Raw genomic sequence first — 16,317 nt, 5'->3', positions numbered from 1 at the left:
TGTCACCAAACTTCCTCTTTTGCTCCCTTCATAATCACTATGGCTGCTGGAGGTCGCCTAACAATAAAACATAAACATAAAATGGAGGACAGTGTCATTAAATAAATAATTTAATCTCGATTTTTATTTACAATTAATATTGTATAAAAAGATATACAAACATACCTAGCATTTCTATTTTTTGTGTTGCTACCCTTTAATGGAATGCATTTTATTTATATCATTACAACTTGCTCAGAATCATTGATTTGGACAGGAGAAATTTATATGACAGTAACATGATGAGATCCTATCATCACTCTGTGTTTGAGCTGGAAGTTGATAAACGCTACTCTTGAATTGTTATCCAGCCCTAAGCAACACAACTATGTACACACCTCAGCAGGTCATATCACACAATGAAAAAAGGATATATGTTGTCCTGGAGGGAAATCTTGCTTGGCGATATAACAATGCTTAGCAGATGGAATGCTATCTAACTAGAAACTTTATGGACTATTTATATGGGAATGTTGCTTTCTTCTTTCCCGTGCTCACTGCAGAGTATGCTAATCATTTCATTCTAAAACAAGCTTGGGGTTTCCATTCCCCTCACTGATGCTTTCTTCCTCTGTTTCACAGAAAGACCCTCAGAGGCTCATGTCACCTCCCTCAGCAGATGGCTGGGGCAAAAATGGAATGACAAGCCTCGATTTCACTGCTGCTTAAAACATGATTTCACCGACTGCTTGAAAACAATTTGAATCTTTAACCTATTTTCACACCGGGGCTTGCACACTGAGCAGTCTTTCCTCATCAAAGGCTCAGCAGAACTCTGAGACTCTTCATGCAACTTCTCTGCGGGATTTTTTTTTTTTTTTTTCAAATCCAAAACCCTAAAATAAATTTCACCACAGCTTCAATAAGTGGAAACATGATGAAACACATACTGGAAAGCATACATTGCTGGCTCAAATTTAATTCCACTGCTCTTGTTGTGTTGTCAATCAGACATAACTCTGTTGTTTTGTTTTTAGATAGCAGCCCCAAGAACTTTGCTTTACAGACTTGCATCATTGTGTAGGTGTTGTATGACTGTCTTGTCAGTCTTGTAGAGTAAGCTTTACTCCCACGCCCTCACAGCAGGAGTCCTCTCTAGCAACAGCAGACGAACTGAACGTGGTGGCATGTTTCATGATCACACAGACTTTGAAGGTGAAAAGATGCCGGAGGGCTCTATTTGTTCACATGTTTGTTTGTTTATTGGGGTGTGTGTGTGTGTGTGTGTTAGTGTCAGACAGCACACATGGTTATGTGTATACACACAGACAGGACTCAGTTAATATTTACAGTAAGAAAAACACCTTTGAGTATTACATATTTTAAGGTATATAGCCTCTGTCAGACATGCTTGTAATTACAGAAAGGAGATAGCAATTTTAAATGTCATCTGAATAAGCTTCTGAATCGCTTTTTCTGTAAACATAAAGGCAATAGTAGGTTGGATCTAAAAACATGTTTTTTACACTTACAAGTTTTAAGTCTTAACTGAATGCTGTTGAATTAAAGGAGAGGCTACAAACAAAGAGGTTCAATCAAACAAAGAGGGATAGTAAGTGCGTCTTGTTCAGAATAAGAGTTCTGCAAAAAAAATTGTCACCTAAAGAAAATAAAATAATTTTAATTAACCACTAACTGCTGTGAATGGGCAAATGTAAGGTGATGAGGAGATATATTTTTTTTACCTTGGTTTGCTGGGCCATCATTACACCATCAGTCTTCAGGTTTGGATAGGAGATTTTAAAATACGAATGACTAAGGAACAAAGTGAGGAATCTGAAGGTGCCACCTTGAGCTCATTGAAATTATAATGGGCAAATCTATTGATTGAGAAAATATTCAGTAGATTAATTAACAATGGAAAAAAATGTTGGTTGCAGCCAGGGGTTAAAGTGGGATTTGGCGGGTGGAGGAATCCTAAGATCTGGTGTAGCGGTGCAGGTGGAGGGGTGGGAGGGGTCCATTCCGGATCGTTCCGGCACATTTTAAGAAAGAGATCGAATCAGTAATGTTAGAGATTAAATAAGTGCTTATGTTTGCCAAAAGATTTACTGCTCTTGAAGTCAGCACCGTCTCTCTGTGTTAATTTGAGAGAGTGAGCAGATCGGGCAATGTTGGCCATTAAATTCACTTTACCTTAATTAGTTGTTAGATGCCATGCCTCACAACCTGCAATTAAAAATCGAACTCTCATTGCAATTTGGAAAAGCTACTGATTGACACACCAAGTGTAGGGCCACAGAAGTGCTACTGCAGTAACAAAACCTTCATTTGTTTCCTTTTCTCAACTCTTCCCCTCAATCAAACAGGAACCAAAGGGGCCAGAAGCAGCTTGAGTACCTGACATGCATGGCTGATGAGTCTCTCTTTGATTTTGCAATACGATTATCCTTTAGCAACAATCCCATTTACATGGAAGACCTACCCAATGCATTCACATCAACATGTCCAGTGAAAGAGTATTTGATTCCCAAGTGGATGTGCATTCCCATGCTTAATTAAGCCAACAGCTGATGGGGATTTTGAGTTCAGTGGTACTTGCAGCAAAAAGAATATGAATTAGTTTGATGGTAAGGAAAAGCAGCCTCTCCTTCCATAGTAACAGAGTGCTCTGTGGACACAGAATCGGAGGGCTGGCTGGTGAAGGACCGCTCTTAGCGTTTAAGTGTCCTCATACATCTTCATAACAGAGCAGGCAGTATTGTCTTGATGACCATCGTGCCACTTTGATCTTGCATCACTCAGCTTTATTACAGTCTGGAGACTTGCACAGCCATGTACAGAGTAACCTATCTGTGGCTGAATGCGCTCAAAATGGACTTGTGATAAGAGGGAAAAAAAAAAAAAAAAAAACAAACTAGATTACAAGTTATCTTTTTTAAAATACTGTGTTCAGTTTATTGTTCACCAGAGAAGACATGGCTTGTCTTGAGAGGGGCTGTGGTGTGACATGACAGCTCATTGCACAAAACAGGCTGTCAAATAGCCTGAATTTGGATAAACTTGAGGCCTTTTCTGCATATCTGTAAAAACACTGAAAGGCAACAGTGTGTATATTTGTATATAACTCGAAAAAATGTGTAACTGATTGACTAGCTATGTTGATGAGACATTTTCAGTACAGTTAGGGTCAAGTCCACCCCACTATAGGATTTCCTTCTCATACAGTACCCACTCTACAATCCTTGGTATCTGCATGTGCCCTCAAATAAAAAATGCTGACCAAAGCTTTCTGTTACACAAATCAGTATTTTAAAGGAAAAAAACAAAACAAAACTGCTGGAATGGTTTCCTAAGATTTTCTGCAGGAACACCGAGGCATGATGCAATTGAAATCCATAATATTATGAGACTTTTTGATGAGTGTTAATGAGTGTTATGATGTAACTGGGGTTACATCATAAACAAATGGTACACAGCCAGAGTTTTGCCTCAAATTGTTTTTTTAAACTGATATATAGACAATTCGTTTAAAGCATGTTATGGACACCCAGACAGCTATCGACGTAATCCATTCCCGTGCAGGCTTCCATAAACACAGTACCTGTACCAGTCAATATTGTGTGTACTTTTTGTGGTTTGCATAAAGACACTGTTGCCGTGAGCTACAGTTGCTAGAGACGGGGAGAAAACATTTTCCACAATGAACAATATGATTCTTTGTTTTCAGGGGCAAATTAGCTGTAAATGTTTAAGAGTTTGCCAAATAAGCCAGTTTCCCTTAAATACAGTAATGTAAAGCAACAAATTCAACATCATAATTTTGATGGTTTGCTCATGTTACACCTACAGTTTGATGAGGTCCTTTAGTTCAGGGCAAAGAATACAGATAAGATTTCACTTTTGCATCTATTTACCCATGTTTCTTTGATCATAACTAAAGTCCATTACTCCCACATGAGAATGAGGGCTTGAATAAGAATCTTTAAAGAAAAAAAAAAACAAGTAAAATTGACCACTTCTTTTTAGAATACCAATACTAAAAGGTCACAGTGAACATGCCGCAAATTGGTATGAAAGACACATTGAACCATTAAGAGACTGATTGCATAAGAAACAGCAATCTGCTGATCTGCAGTGTTTGCTTTATGCCATTGGTTGTTGCAGCAGAATGCACCTCTTGACTTTTTTAATGAACCCGGTTATGACTTTTATTGTAAACACTAACTGTCTGCACACCCAACATGTAATACTGGTTCACATATTGTCAAAAGGACTTGTAGATGAACTTTATTATTCCACATGCTTTGTGTCCTCCTAGACTTGGTTTCACCTCTTTTCCTCTTCTGTCCGTTTGCCCTTCTTTTCACACCTCAACTCTCAGCTGTCTCAGTTTCCTTTCAAGTACAGCAGATCAGAACAGTGACCATGTGGCTGCTAAAGTAAATGGACTACTGCTGTGAGGCAGGCAGACACAATGTAATCACTTCTGGGACACGACTAGATGTTTTTGACCCCCACTAAGGGGTCGAAAACATGTAGCCATGTTTTGTGTAAGAAACTGTGCACTGTGTGCATAAAAAAAAAAAAAAAACGTTTGTGTCTGTGCAGTTTCATAGCATACAACTGTCATTCTAAGTCTGCATGTCCATAGCTGATACTCGCCTTCCCTGTTTGGCTGCTGGACGCTTAGTCATATGCTTGTCTGAATCCGTCTGCTACTTGGCAGTTACACCATTTGCTGTAATGTCTCTCTAACATGAGCCAGAGGAGATGCAGCCTGCTCCTGCTTTCTATCTTTCAGGTTCTGGCAGTAATGCTGTTTTAATGGATTGCGTGTGAGCTTAGGTTGACATTACGAGACATTTAATGTTTTAGGACACCTGTCTTTTCAAACTCCTTGGCTTCCATCTCCACATATTTCCATTCCCCCCAGTCAAATTCTGGCTAGTGAAGATCTTTTAGCACTTAAGATAACTGATGGGAAATTTACCCACAGGACAACAGTTGAATAGAGTGACTCCCCAAGTATGGCTCTATTACTGGTGAATAGGAGAAAGCATATCAAGAAGGAAATCCTTTCAGGTACCAGGGTGATAAAAGATTAAAGCAGTTTAGGAAATTACTTTCAAGGCCTTCAGACTAAATTCAACAAATCTACCTCCCTTGCAGCCTCACAGTAAGCCCTAAATTTTACATTATTCTTTCTTTTCTGTTGTAATAAGTCCGGAAAGTATCTGCAGAGAATCCACAGAGCCCATCGGCTGGACCAGTCGGAGACCCATAGATTATGTAACTAGGCACCTCTCTCAACTGCTTGTTTTGGTCTCATAAATGAAGCAGGATTACAAAATTGCAAGGGCTATTCCTTTCGTATAAGTAATTCAAAAAACAATTTCACCAGACAAGTAGTAGTCCAGAAAGCTTATTTTGTTTCAGTTTGAAACCTAAAAGCACAGGGTCATGGGCAGGTGTTTCATTTTCATTTCAATACTTCAAGGTAGTCTTTTGTTGAGCAGAGAATAGCAGAGCGTATAACAGATTCAACATGTATGACCTTGATTTGAGCAACCCTGTATAATTCAAAAATCTTCTCTCCTCAGCGGGGCTGTGAAAGAGACGCATGTAAATGATAGATGACTTGTCATTCATCACTGCCGTCACCTTGACATCCAGGAGGAAATAACAGCCCAGCCAGGGTGTGTCACTTCCTGTGTGCAGCTACTTTGTCTTCCCCTGAAACCGTTTAGCAGCTGAGTTGAATGTCAAATACCGCACATTCGCGCGCACACACAAGACACGCTTAATTATTATTCATAAATGTACATACTGTCACGTAGGCAGCAAACCCCCACACATGAGCACACATACATGCTTTAAATTCTTTTGTCAGGATTAGAAAGATGGTCATGTTCTGTAACGTTCTTTTATTAGACGTCATTGAACTTTTTAAATTTGTGTGATCACCCAGCAGCACCGAAGCTGTAAATTCTCTAACACACTACGCTACTACACTACGCTTCCGTCCATAAGTTGCAATTCAAGGATACTTCGAGATACAGGAAAGCATGCTTTTCAGAATTTCGTTGATACATTCAAGGACTCACTGTCAACACAGTTTGAGTGTCAGCTATTGAACAGCAGCCACTGTGCTGTAACAAACAGTCAGATTCATGTTATTCTTTTCAGAATATCCATATCAGCTTATTTTTTGTCTTTTGGATTTGATTTATGATGAGAAAGCACATTAATATAACAACTCTTTGTGCTTAGATCTTGGAGCATCTTTAAATACACTTTCAGTTAAAAAAAAGGTTCCCAGCTGCATAACCACATGATGATAAAATCCCTCTGGGAGACACAGTATACTGTGATGGATCACCCATCTCAGGGAAGTGTCAAGCGTATGCAGTTGTAGTTGATTTTCTTGGTGCACTGAAATGAAGTGAAATTAATGGTTGTGTAGAATGTGGGGAATCAGTCTTAAAAGATGTGGTATGCTTTGAAAAATATTCAGCAGTAAAGTGTACTGTGTATGACTTGTAGTCAATGGAATAAAACATGCATAACCACCAGTAAGGTAATTTAGTAAGACCTGAGAGCTTGCTATTTGAGGGAACACACGTTGACTGACTGCTCCTCTCCTAAAACGACAAATAATACTGATACTTCAGACTCTTCTTCAGACTTTTGCCAGTCAGTTGTGTGGTTGGTAGGTAACTTAAAAGTACTCAAATAAGTTACGTCTAATAAAGAGTAACTCAGGATGATTGGAAAATGATTACACTTAGGAAAATTTACTTTGATTACTGCTTATTTCACATTAAAACGAATTAAATTGAATCTGATGTCAGGAGTTTATAGTTTCATTTTTTTAAAAGGCTAGATAATTCTCTCAAACAGCTGGACACTGTAGTTTCCAGAAAACACGACTCAAACAGGAGTGAATAGGGCATTTGTTGGGGACTCTTTTCAGATGTGCATTTGCCCTACTAAGTATTCCAGCAGCAGGAAGGTGTATGTGGTGTACTGCATTATTGCATTCAACGTAATGAAAGAGCACGTCACCCAGTGCACCAGTGTGACACCATGATGTGTTTTAGGACAACAGTGGAGGTCTATAGCACAGAGCAGTAATCTATAACAGGCCTTGGTCTTCTCATTTGTTGACAGTGACCAGGCTTATCTCTTAAGTGCAAGCAAAAAGACAACACTGTGTTCCTTGAACAATACATTTTATTGACTATTGGGACTGACAGAAGACCTGTGTGCATGGAAGTGCCAAGGAATGAATGGTTCAGATGCTGAGTCATCTCCTCCTTCATCCTCACTCTTTTCAATCACTCTCTACTGACAGCTGTCCAAGAAATGAACAAGTGCGCCGCTGCTTTCTGGTTGTTCAGCAGAGATTTCAGTTCATATTTAATTCAAACATTGATTGATTCCGTAGAAGGAGGGAGTCAGACATACCTTTGACTAAAACTGCTCTCCTTCCTCCGACAGTGAAGGGTGACAATTCTGTGACCTTCACTTCTGACATCCTGGCTCACTGTCCACGCAACCGGGTTACTGGCTCTGGCTCCAAGGAACGCCACGCCTTCTTTCAGCTTGACCCTGAAACAGACACACACACACGTGCACGGGTTACAAGAAAATTAGATGATACTGGAACTGTCACCAGAACAGCTCACAAATGTAGTTTTAGAGTTTCAAAAACACACATGGCGTCTTTTACAGTCTTTCTTTCTCCGACACACATAAACATGTCAAAAGAATGAAATGAGGCAGTACTTAAATTGTCTATCACAGAGGTCAAAAAATAAACACTCATGGTCTCTCTCTCACACTCAGACGTACATTCATACTGATATTCGACTAGCTACTGAACAAAAAATTATATTGGACAATAGTAACGGACGGATTAAAAAAATGCTTTACTAATATAAAACTATAAACTGACGCAAAAAAGAAGAAAAAAGGTTGTAGTGTTGAAAAATGACACTTTTCTCACAAAATCTGGTTGACAAAGGAATTCCTTTTTCTACTGGGTCTAATCCAATTTGGACAGTAGATATATAATGATTAAGTCAAGAAGATTAAAGTGTTTTGAAACTTTGTTTTCATATTTTGCTTGGGATGAATATCGCTTCAGGAAAATGAATCTGGCAGGTACAAGCCAAATTATTTCATTGGCTTTGAAGAAATCTAGCATCAGGACAACAGATTGCATGTTGGCTGAACTGAAATAATCACAAGTCAGGCGTCGCGAGTTCAAATTGATCTCTGTGAGATCTAGTTCATCACGATGGGTACATATTGAATGAAGAGGTAGGCTTACATGACAGGTCTTGTTGTACATCTTGTAACATCCCAACATTAAGAGCAACAAAAAAGGCAGTGAGCTCCATTTCAGGTAGTTTTTGGTCATGTTCCCCCACACTTGGGGTTTTAAAAGGACTCCAACCTCTTCTACCTCCATGCCACATCTGCCTCTGCCCCACCCGTCTTGTCCCTCTGTCACTCCGATTACTCATGGTAACAGTCTGTGGGAGGCTATATAGGTGCCGAAGAACCATGACCTCTTCCTCTTCCGGTAAACTGTCACACTGTTGCTGTCCTCCTCTTCTTCTGTCAGATGAAGTTACCATGAAGTACAGGAGCTGTTTTTAGTACTTCCTTTTCCAACATGACAAATTGCTCTTGTTGAAACCATTGGTACGAATGGGGGAGAATATTTTATGTGGGAAACAGAAGGAAGAGAGATGGCAAGAAAAGGCAGATCTAAAGTAAAACACCAACAGCACAAAAAAGGCGAGGAGAAAGAAACATTTCTATTCAGTAAAAGATGAACGCTCTGTAATTTCACCCCAAATCAAAATAATTGGAGACTGTCCTCGTTCTGGAACTGCGAAAGACTTGTAAAAGATGAAGGAAAAAAAAACTGAGCATTAACGGGGATAATGACGTGACAAACCATGCAGCAGTCCTTAGAAGAGCACCGTCATTACATCTTCCGTGTTCAACCAGTCTTCTTTGATCTTATCCAGGCCGCAGGGGCGATAATAACTGGCCTCGTGTTGGTCGCTGCTCCTGACGAGCAAAGATAAAGGCTGCTGGTGTGTGAAGATGCAGACAATAACTAGGAGGAGATGACTGATTGCCGTCTGCCCTCCTGTTTCCCAGTCATCCTCTTAGCCACAGCACAGTAATTACTGCAGACTCATAAGCACATTCGGCACTGACAGTCGACTACGGAGGGAACGATAATCAACTAATACGGAAAAAACTATACTTTATGCTGTATTGATCAAACATCAAATTCTAGGACCCATGACGATGCAGAGCAGCTACTTCTTACACTCCTTTTTCTGCTTTTTTGATAACTAGTGGTGAAAAGTTTGTATGCTTATATTAGTGCTCAGTTTAATGATCTATTCATTTGTTTCAGTCATTTTACAGATAAAAATATCTGATATTTTTTAACAAATAAGATTTTCTTGTTTATTCTGTTTCTATTTTTTGGCTGCTGGTCAGAGGAAGTGAGCAATTTTGGAAAATCTTTTTTGCTTCAGTGGTTCTTCTGTTTTTTTGTTTGGCATTTCATAGAGTAAATTATTAATCCGTTAATCAATGAATTAACTAGTTGGTTGACGGACTGATCGATACTGATGAACTACAATGTCATTGTGCTGTCCATGGTCCTAATACTCTTTCCTAATGGCTTACCTTTATTTATTTCTTTTTCTTTCGTTTTTCTTTTCTTCTTTTGTTCTTTCTTTCTTTCTTTCTAATTTACATCTGTGTAATCCTTCTCTCTCACTCGCTACTTCTTGCTCCTGCATTGTAGTCGCTCTATTTCTCTCACACTCATGCGCAACTTGACACACAAACCCAAGCATGTGCTATAACCAACGAGCAAGGGGGCTAAATTAACAAATGGCATGTTGTAAATGAGATTGGTTTGGCTAATACGATTTCTGGTGAGGGTGGACGAAGGCGGTGGCTATAAAAGAAAGCAATTTGAAGGGAGCCCTCCCCTTTCACATGCATCAGCACATGAAGCTGCCTCATTAATTCCATGAAACCCTGCATCAGTGGGATGAGTATTTACAGATAAGATGAGGCTCTCCCTAATTGATGCTCAGAAATGACACTCTAGCATGGCCACTGCCCAAATAACATATCAACACACCTTGCACTCTGGCATGCGTCTCGCATGCTGAATGAAATACCAGAGCACATTAATATTAATGTACTTTCTACATCAGAAAATTACATGGAATACAAACACTTGTGAATATTTTTCACTATGACTATGAGAGACCAGGTATTTTGGGCAAATAACAACATTTTAGATACTATATAGTGTAGTCTTTAAACGATCAGTGTATCAAGATAAGAATAATAAAGTAACAATACTTTATGGACTAAATTAAACCAAATTCTACACAAAAAATTAGGTAAATTAAAAGATTTATTTTAAAAACATCAAGTGTATCAACCTTTGTCTTGAATTAAATTGAGATTTCTACAGCCATTTCAGCAGCTCTGTGACGCTGTACATAAGCACAGTAGTGCTTTCAGCTAAATGCAACTGTCAGCATGGTAACTCATTACTCACAGTCACAATGCTTCATTGTTGAAGTTCCGTAGTTATGGTGTTGGCCATGTTCACCATCTTAGTTTTGAGGGTTGGCCTGCTAACATTTGCCAAGTAGTGCTAAAGATATAGTACCTCTGAGTCTGATGGGAGGGTCATTAGTTTAGAAGGTACGTAACCAAATTATTGGGGACAGTGATATTTTGACCCATTGATAATGCTAGATGAAAAGTTAAGGTGTCACCAAAGTGACTACCATAAATCCTGAGGGGTACATGAATGTGTATACCCAGTTTCATGGCAATCCATCCAATTCTTGTTGAGACATTGCACTCAAAACCACAAATTTTCACCTAATGGTGCATTTAGGAAAAATCAGGGGATCACCAAAGTCTTTAGGAGTCATCCTGTGGGTGCCATGGATATCTGTACCACATTTATTGGCAATCGATCCTACAATTATTGAGATTTTTCAGTTTGGACCAAGGTAGTGGACTTACAGACAGACCGACATTGCAATCTATAGAGCCTAAAAAGACACTGAACTTTATTTCAGTGGATGTTAGGGATGTCATGTCATCCCTAAGATGGGATGACCTAACAGCAAGGACTTGATCAACCCTAAGTTTTGCCTGAAATCTGTTTTGTCCATTCTCTATTCATTATATAGCCCACTATACAGTACTGTATAGTGTTCGTCGTCTTGTGGTGTTGTCCAGTATCTAGTGAGAATACCACAGTGTAACATAAACAGTAGTGTACAATTGATGGTCACTAACCAAGAGCTATTTACCATCATTTATTGCAAACACAGACAAAAAAAAAACCAAACAACACAAAACAAAGCTAAAAAAAAAGGGTAAATGTAGAAAACTGCAGATGAGTAATAACGTAAGTACTGTCTGAAATTGTTGTTTTTTTTTTTTTTTTAATTTTGCAATCTAATTCACTATATTTTCCTCTTCCTGCCTTCAAAAGTTAAAGTACAGAAGCAAAATGTACTTAAGTGACAGGTAAAAAGTGAAAATACTCACTACTCAGAATGGTTCAGTGTTATATTATTATATATATTTTATATATCTGGATTATTATTACTGATGCAGAACATGTAAGCAGCCTTTTTTATGTTGTAATTGTTCAAGGTGAAGCTAATCTTACCATTTTTTTATATAGTTTTTTGGTAGCCTCGTCTATAGAAATAATTATCTCATAAGCTGATCATATGTTTGGTATGAAAAAAATTGAACCTGCATAATTATTATTAATTGAAAAATGCCTATTTAACAGTTTTTAGAGTTATTTTTAATGATAACTGGAATTTCAGCCTAGTGTGTATGGCTCTGCCGAACCATTAAGGTGGAGGAATTCAGTAAAAGGTATGATGTGTATTTCTTGGCGAAATGGAAGTTATTACTATATTTACATGTTTGATTCCAGTGAATAAATTCCAGTGATAAATATCCTGTCTTCACTTAGAGACCATTTTTACAGAGCAGTACAGAGGACTGATAGAGAACTTCTGTAAAATGGTGCACAGACAATTCCCTGAAGTTCAATATCAGCAAAACCAATGAGCTTGTGGTGGACTACCAAAGGAACAGGAGCGCCCCTTTCCTAGTTTTCATCTAGGCAGAGGAAGTGAAGAGGGTTGACTCCTACAAGTCAAATCAACAAATGATTTAAAAATCAATAAATTATTTGACTTGACTTTGTTAAAGCTGGAGTGTGGGGCTTGTAAATATAAATGAACCTCTGTTACATTCAAGCCCTTGCCAAACAAGTTCATACAATGCTGATTAAACTTTTCAGTGCCAGGTAAATCTCTATGTATTTTGCCACCATAGTGATGGAGATGGAGTAGGCTATAGCAACTAGGAGTATGGTGTAGCCTTTGATGGAAAAACCTAGGAAGCAACCGAGAAAAGTTTCTGATGCTTCAGATAAAAAAGAAACTCTTTCTTCAGAGGAAGGATTACACTCAAAGGCAAGGACAAACGGATTACCACTGGTGTGGCTTTTTTCCTTTGCAGAGTGCTGAAAGAAAAGAATGGACTGAGGTCAGACACGCATGTTAAATTACTGCTCTTGGACAGGTTGGCCTTTTTAAAATATTTGGAGTAGGCTATATAGCTATTACATTTACGCTACCTAAATAATGAATTATTGTCTGGGAACTATGGAAATTTCTCTTTAGTCGACAGTGTCATAATTAGCGTATGAGTTCTCAGTGACTTTGACCGTGTCCTTTGACTACCAAAATCTAAGTTCATCCTTGAGTCCAAGTGAACCTTTTGTGCCCAGTTTGAAGAATTTCCCTCAAGGCGTTCCTGAGATATATTGTTCGTGAGAATGTGATGGACGGATGGACAAACCAAAATCATAATGCCTCTAGCCATGGCTGTCGCTTGAGGAAGCATAAAAATGACCCAAACTTTGGTAATTAATTGAAAATAAGCAAAAATAAGCACATACCTGTAGTTTTGTACACACAAACAAACAGCACTGGGGCAGGGCAGATTTGTAATGTACTTGAAAACAAATGAAAAACAGCAAGTTTCAGGCAAAGGAAGCGAGGAGGAGGCAACATATCTTTCTCTGAAATCAACAGCACCTAATTTCTGTGGAACTTATAATGATAATGACTGTATGGCATCTATGAAAACGGCCAATTGCAGGAATAATTTTCATCTTGTCTTTCAAAAACATGTTTCTTGCTTGATGCCTAAATGGGGCTCTCTTGGTTCCCATGAAAATAGGTGAAGAAATGGGAAAAAATACCCAACAATAATAATATTGAAGAAGAGGAAGAACAAACAAGAGGGCAGTGTGCTTTTTGGGAGGTTGGAGAAGGGGATTTCATGTACATCTCTGGGGTGAGCACAGGGATGGAAGGATAGCTTGGTGTTAAAGGTGTTCAAGCAGAAAGAGGTGATGGTTTATAAAGACAAGCCAGGCAGATTAGAAAAGACAGGCATTGTGTCAGGGTGGATGAAAAAGGGGATGGAAAGAAACAGTCAGGAGAGAAGAGGAGTTAAAGAGAGGGTTTTATTGGTTAGGAGGCTAGAATAACAGCTTGTAGTCAGCTCTGGCATTTGCTGTCTATTCTGGTCTTATGTTTTAAACAATAGAGACAGATCACAACGTCTCATACTCTGAAAACCATGCGCTGAGGAGGGGAAAACTGCGCCACAATATGCAACCAAGGGCTCAAACACTAACAAAGTAGCTGAAGTTTGTTAAAATTATTTGATTTCAATATGTCGAAGGAATATTCTAGCACCCTGTGTCTACCAGAGAGGAAAAGGTTTATTGAGGAACTCAGTATTGTGGATCTATCTCAGGGCCCCTTCTCCTTACCTTACTTTTCTTGGAGAAATTATTCCACTGAATGACCAAGAGTGAAACATTTTGAAATTTACATTAATTTAATCTAATCACCACATAATGTAATCATTTAACCTAACTAGGCCTTGCATGGCTTAGTTAGCTTCGACCTTTAACTTATTTAATAACCATCAAGGCACCTGGCCTCAGCTTTATAAAAGTTAACATCCCCAATGTTATTAAAGTTCTAATGAAAGTATGGCATGAGAAGAGTATACAGTGAAAGCTGATTGCTTATTCCTACCTTTTGTTAGGAACCTACACTTAACAAAAATGAAAATGTTCTTTGGATGACAACTATTTTGTCAGTGGATGGATGCAAGTTGTGTACCACCATAAACCAGCCAACTCAGACATCACCTTCATGCAATAAAGTCAATGGAGAATGATGAATTGTTTTCCCCTCCAGTGTGGGTAGGACTTAATTTTGTTCTTTCTCTATATGAGAGTGATATATGTCAATGTCATCCTTAAGAGGCCATTTGCAAGGTTATTTCCCCAACTAAGCTTTAAGTTAAAATATTAATCATTAATAAAAATGAGACGAAAACGGGAAAATAGTTCCCTGTATTTCCATCCAGGTGATAACAGATCATTACTCTGGCGAAGATGGAGACGCAGAACTGAGAGAAGCCAGTCACTGGAAACACACATCCACACATACTGTACATACACACACACACCTTGAATCTGTGTCTATATTTGATATAATGTTAACTTTAGGCTGGTGCACAAAGCTAACCTTTAGATGAGATACATGAAAGTGAGAACAATTGCTCTGATATCAGCTCTGCCACAAAGGAACCACCGTTGGTTCCTCCAACACAAAGCGGCCCCTGCAAAGGGAGAGCCACATGGAGAAAAGCTGTGATACAGGTGAGCCACAGTATATTCATACAGAACCTACAAGTTTCTAAGGCATCATTAAGTAACCCCAATGAAAACCTTGAAACCACTGAAAGAAAAAAAGCCCCTTACATCACAAATTGGTCTGGTGGTTAGTTAGATAAATGTTAAAACACGTAATAACTCATGGTTTAGCATGTTTTCCAAATTATTCTCAAAAAGGTAGTTTTATGGAATTGAATTTACTAACAGCAGGCGAAATTGGCCAAATCACATTGAGGTAGTTAGTTGGCCTGTGTCCCTTAATTCTCAAACACCTGTGGCTAAATCCAGTTATGAAATGAACACACAAGCTGTTGGGCTTGCATTTTGTTCTCTCCGTCCCTCTCTATTCCTCTTGCTCAAAAACAAAATAATCTCTATCACCTCGGGTTAAATTAAATTAGATAGTAGCCAATGACAAGTGAACCAGGCTGGGAGCTGGTTCAGTAAATTAGGAACTTGAACCAGGGCTGTACTGGAGATGCTCTGAGTCAATTAGCTGAGGAATAGCTGTTGGTGGAGAGATTTTAGGGGCGAGCGGGCATAGGCAGATGTGGAGATAAAGAGCGAGCTAATTCAATTAATGAGTTTGATGCTGTTCTTCCCATTATCTACCTAGTTAAAAGTGCTGGCGCGTGGCAACACTGCAAACGGAGGACAAGATTAACACTATCAGATAAAGACACCCACCAGACAAAGCTCATCTCCACCCATGCATTCTGCCGCGTTGCTCTCCATCTCAGTCTTTTGTCTCACTTTTAGCATGTCTCTTTTCCTACACCCCTGTGCCTTTCTCTATCTTTTTCCTCAGAGACCTTCTGCTTCCCTCACTGTATATACACACAAAAGCCTTTCTCATATCGCTCTCTATCATCCTCCTTCACCAGAGCTCCCCGTCTAGCTTTGGTACTTTGCATTTAAAAAACCAAAAAACAAAAACAAATCAGGGATCCTGCACACTGTCGGTCACTCTAATTCCTTTTATTTAATTACTTCATTTCTGTAGGTAAACCTTCATCACCTAATTTGAAGGTCTCCAAAATGAAGTGTCTCAGTTATGTAAAGTGGGAACAAGTGAGCGGCAGTGTGTGTGATTGGATCCTTCTCAGTTTATAGTTTTTGGCCCAGCTTATCTGTAATTAAGACTTTGTGATGTACAAGAACTGTTTTTAAAGTTTTTAGCCACATTAGCAATGAGGCTCAAGGGTGAGCTGGTCCCCAACTTCAGTCCAGACTAAAACAAATCAACAACATGATGATTTGCCATTAAACTTGGTACAGGCATTCAGGGTCCCTAGAAGATGAATCCTATTGACTCTTGTGAGCAACTGAATATTACTCTAGTGCCACCAGCAGGTTGACATTGGTGGTTCACAGTGAAATGTCTTGACAACTACTGGATGGATTTCCATGCAATTTGGTGCATACGTTCATGTTTTTTGTGACCTTTTTGACTCCCCTGGCTT

At 38.9% G+C, this 16,317-nt stretch overlaps 1 protein-coding gene across 1 annotated transcript in view; it reads right to left on the bottom strand.

The window, feature by feature from the left end:
* Positions 1-16,317, bottom strand: part of si:dkey-112m2.1 (transmembrane protein 132C) — a 140,218-nt gene that overhangs the window by 51,842 nt on the left and 72,059 nt on the right. Inside the window, exon 4 of the mRNA XM_040156506.1 lies at positions 7,450-7,593. Coding sequence (XP_040012440.1) covers positions 7,450-7,593 — 144 coding nt within the window. The remainder of the gene's footprint in view (positions 1-7,449; positions 7,594-16,317) is intronic.

The sequence above is a fragment of the Xiphias gladius genome, chromosome 20 (assembly GCF_016859285.1).
Source record: "Xiphias gladius isolate SHS-SW01 ecotype Sanya breed wild chromosome 20, ASM1685928v1, whole genome shotgun sequence".
Taxonomy (NCBI): Eukaryota; Metazoa; Chordata; class Actinopteri; order Istiophoriformes; family Xiphiidae; genus Xiphias; species Xiphias gladius.
This window is presented reverse-complemented; position numbering and strand designations above follow the sequence as displayed.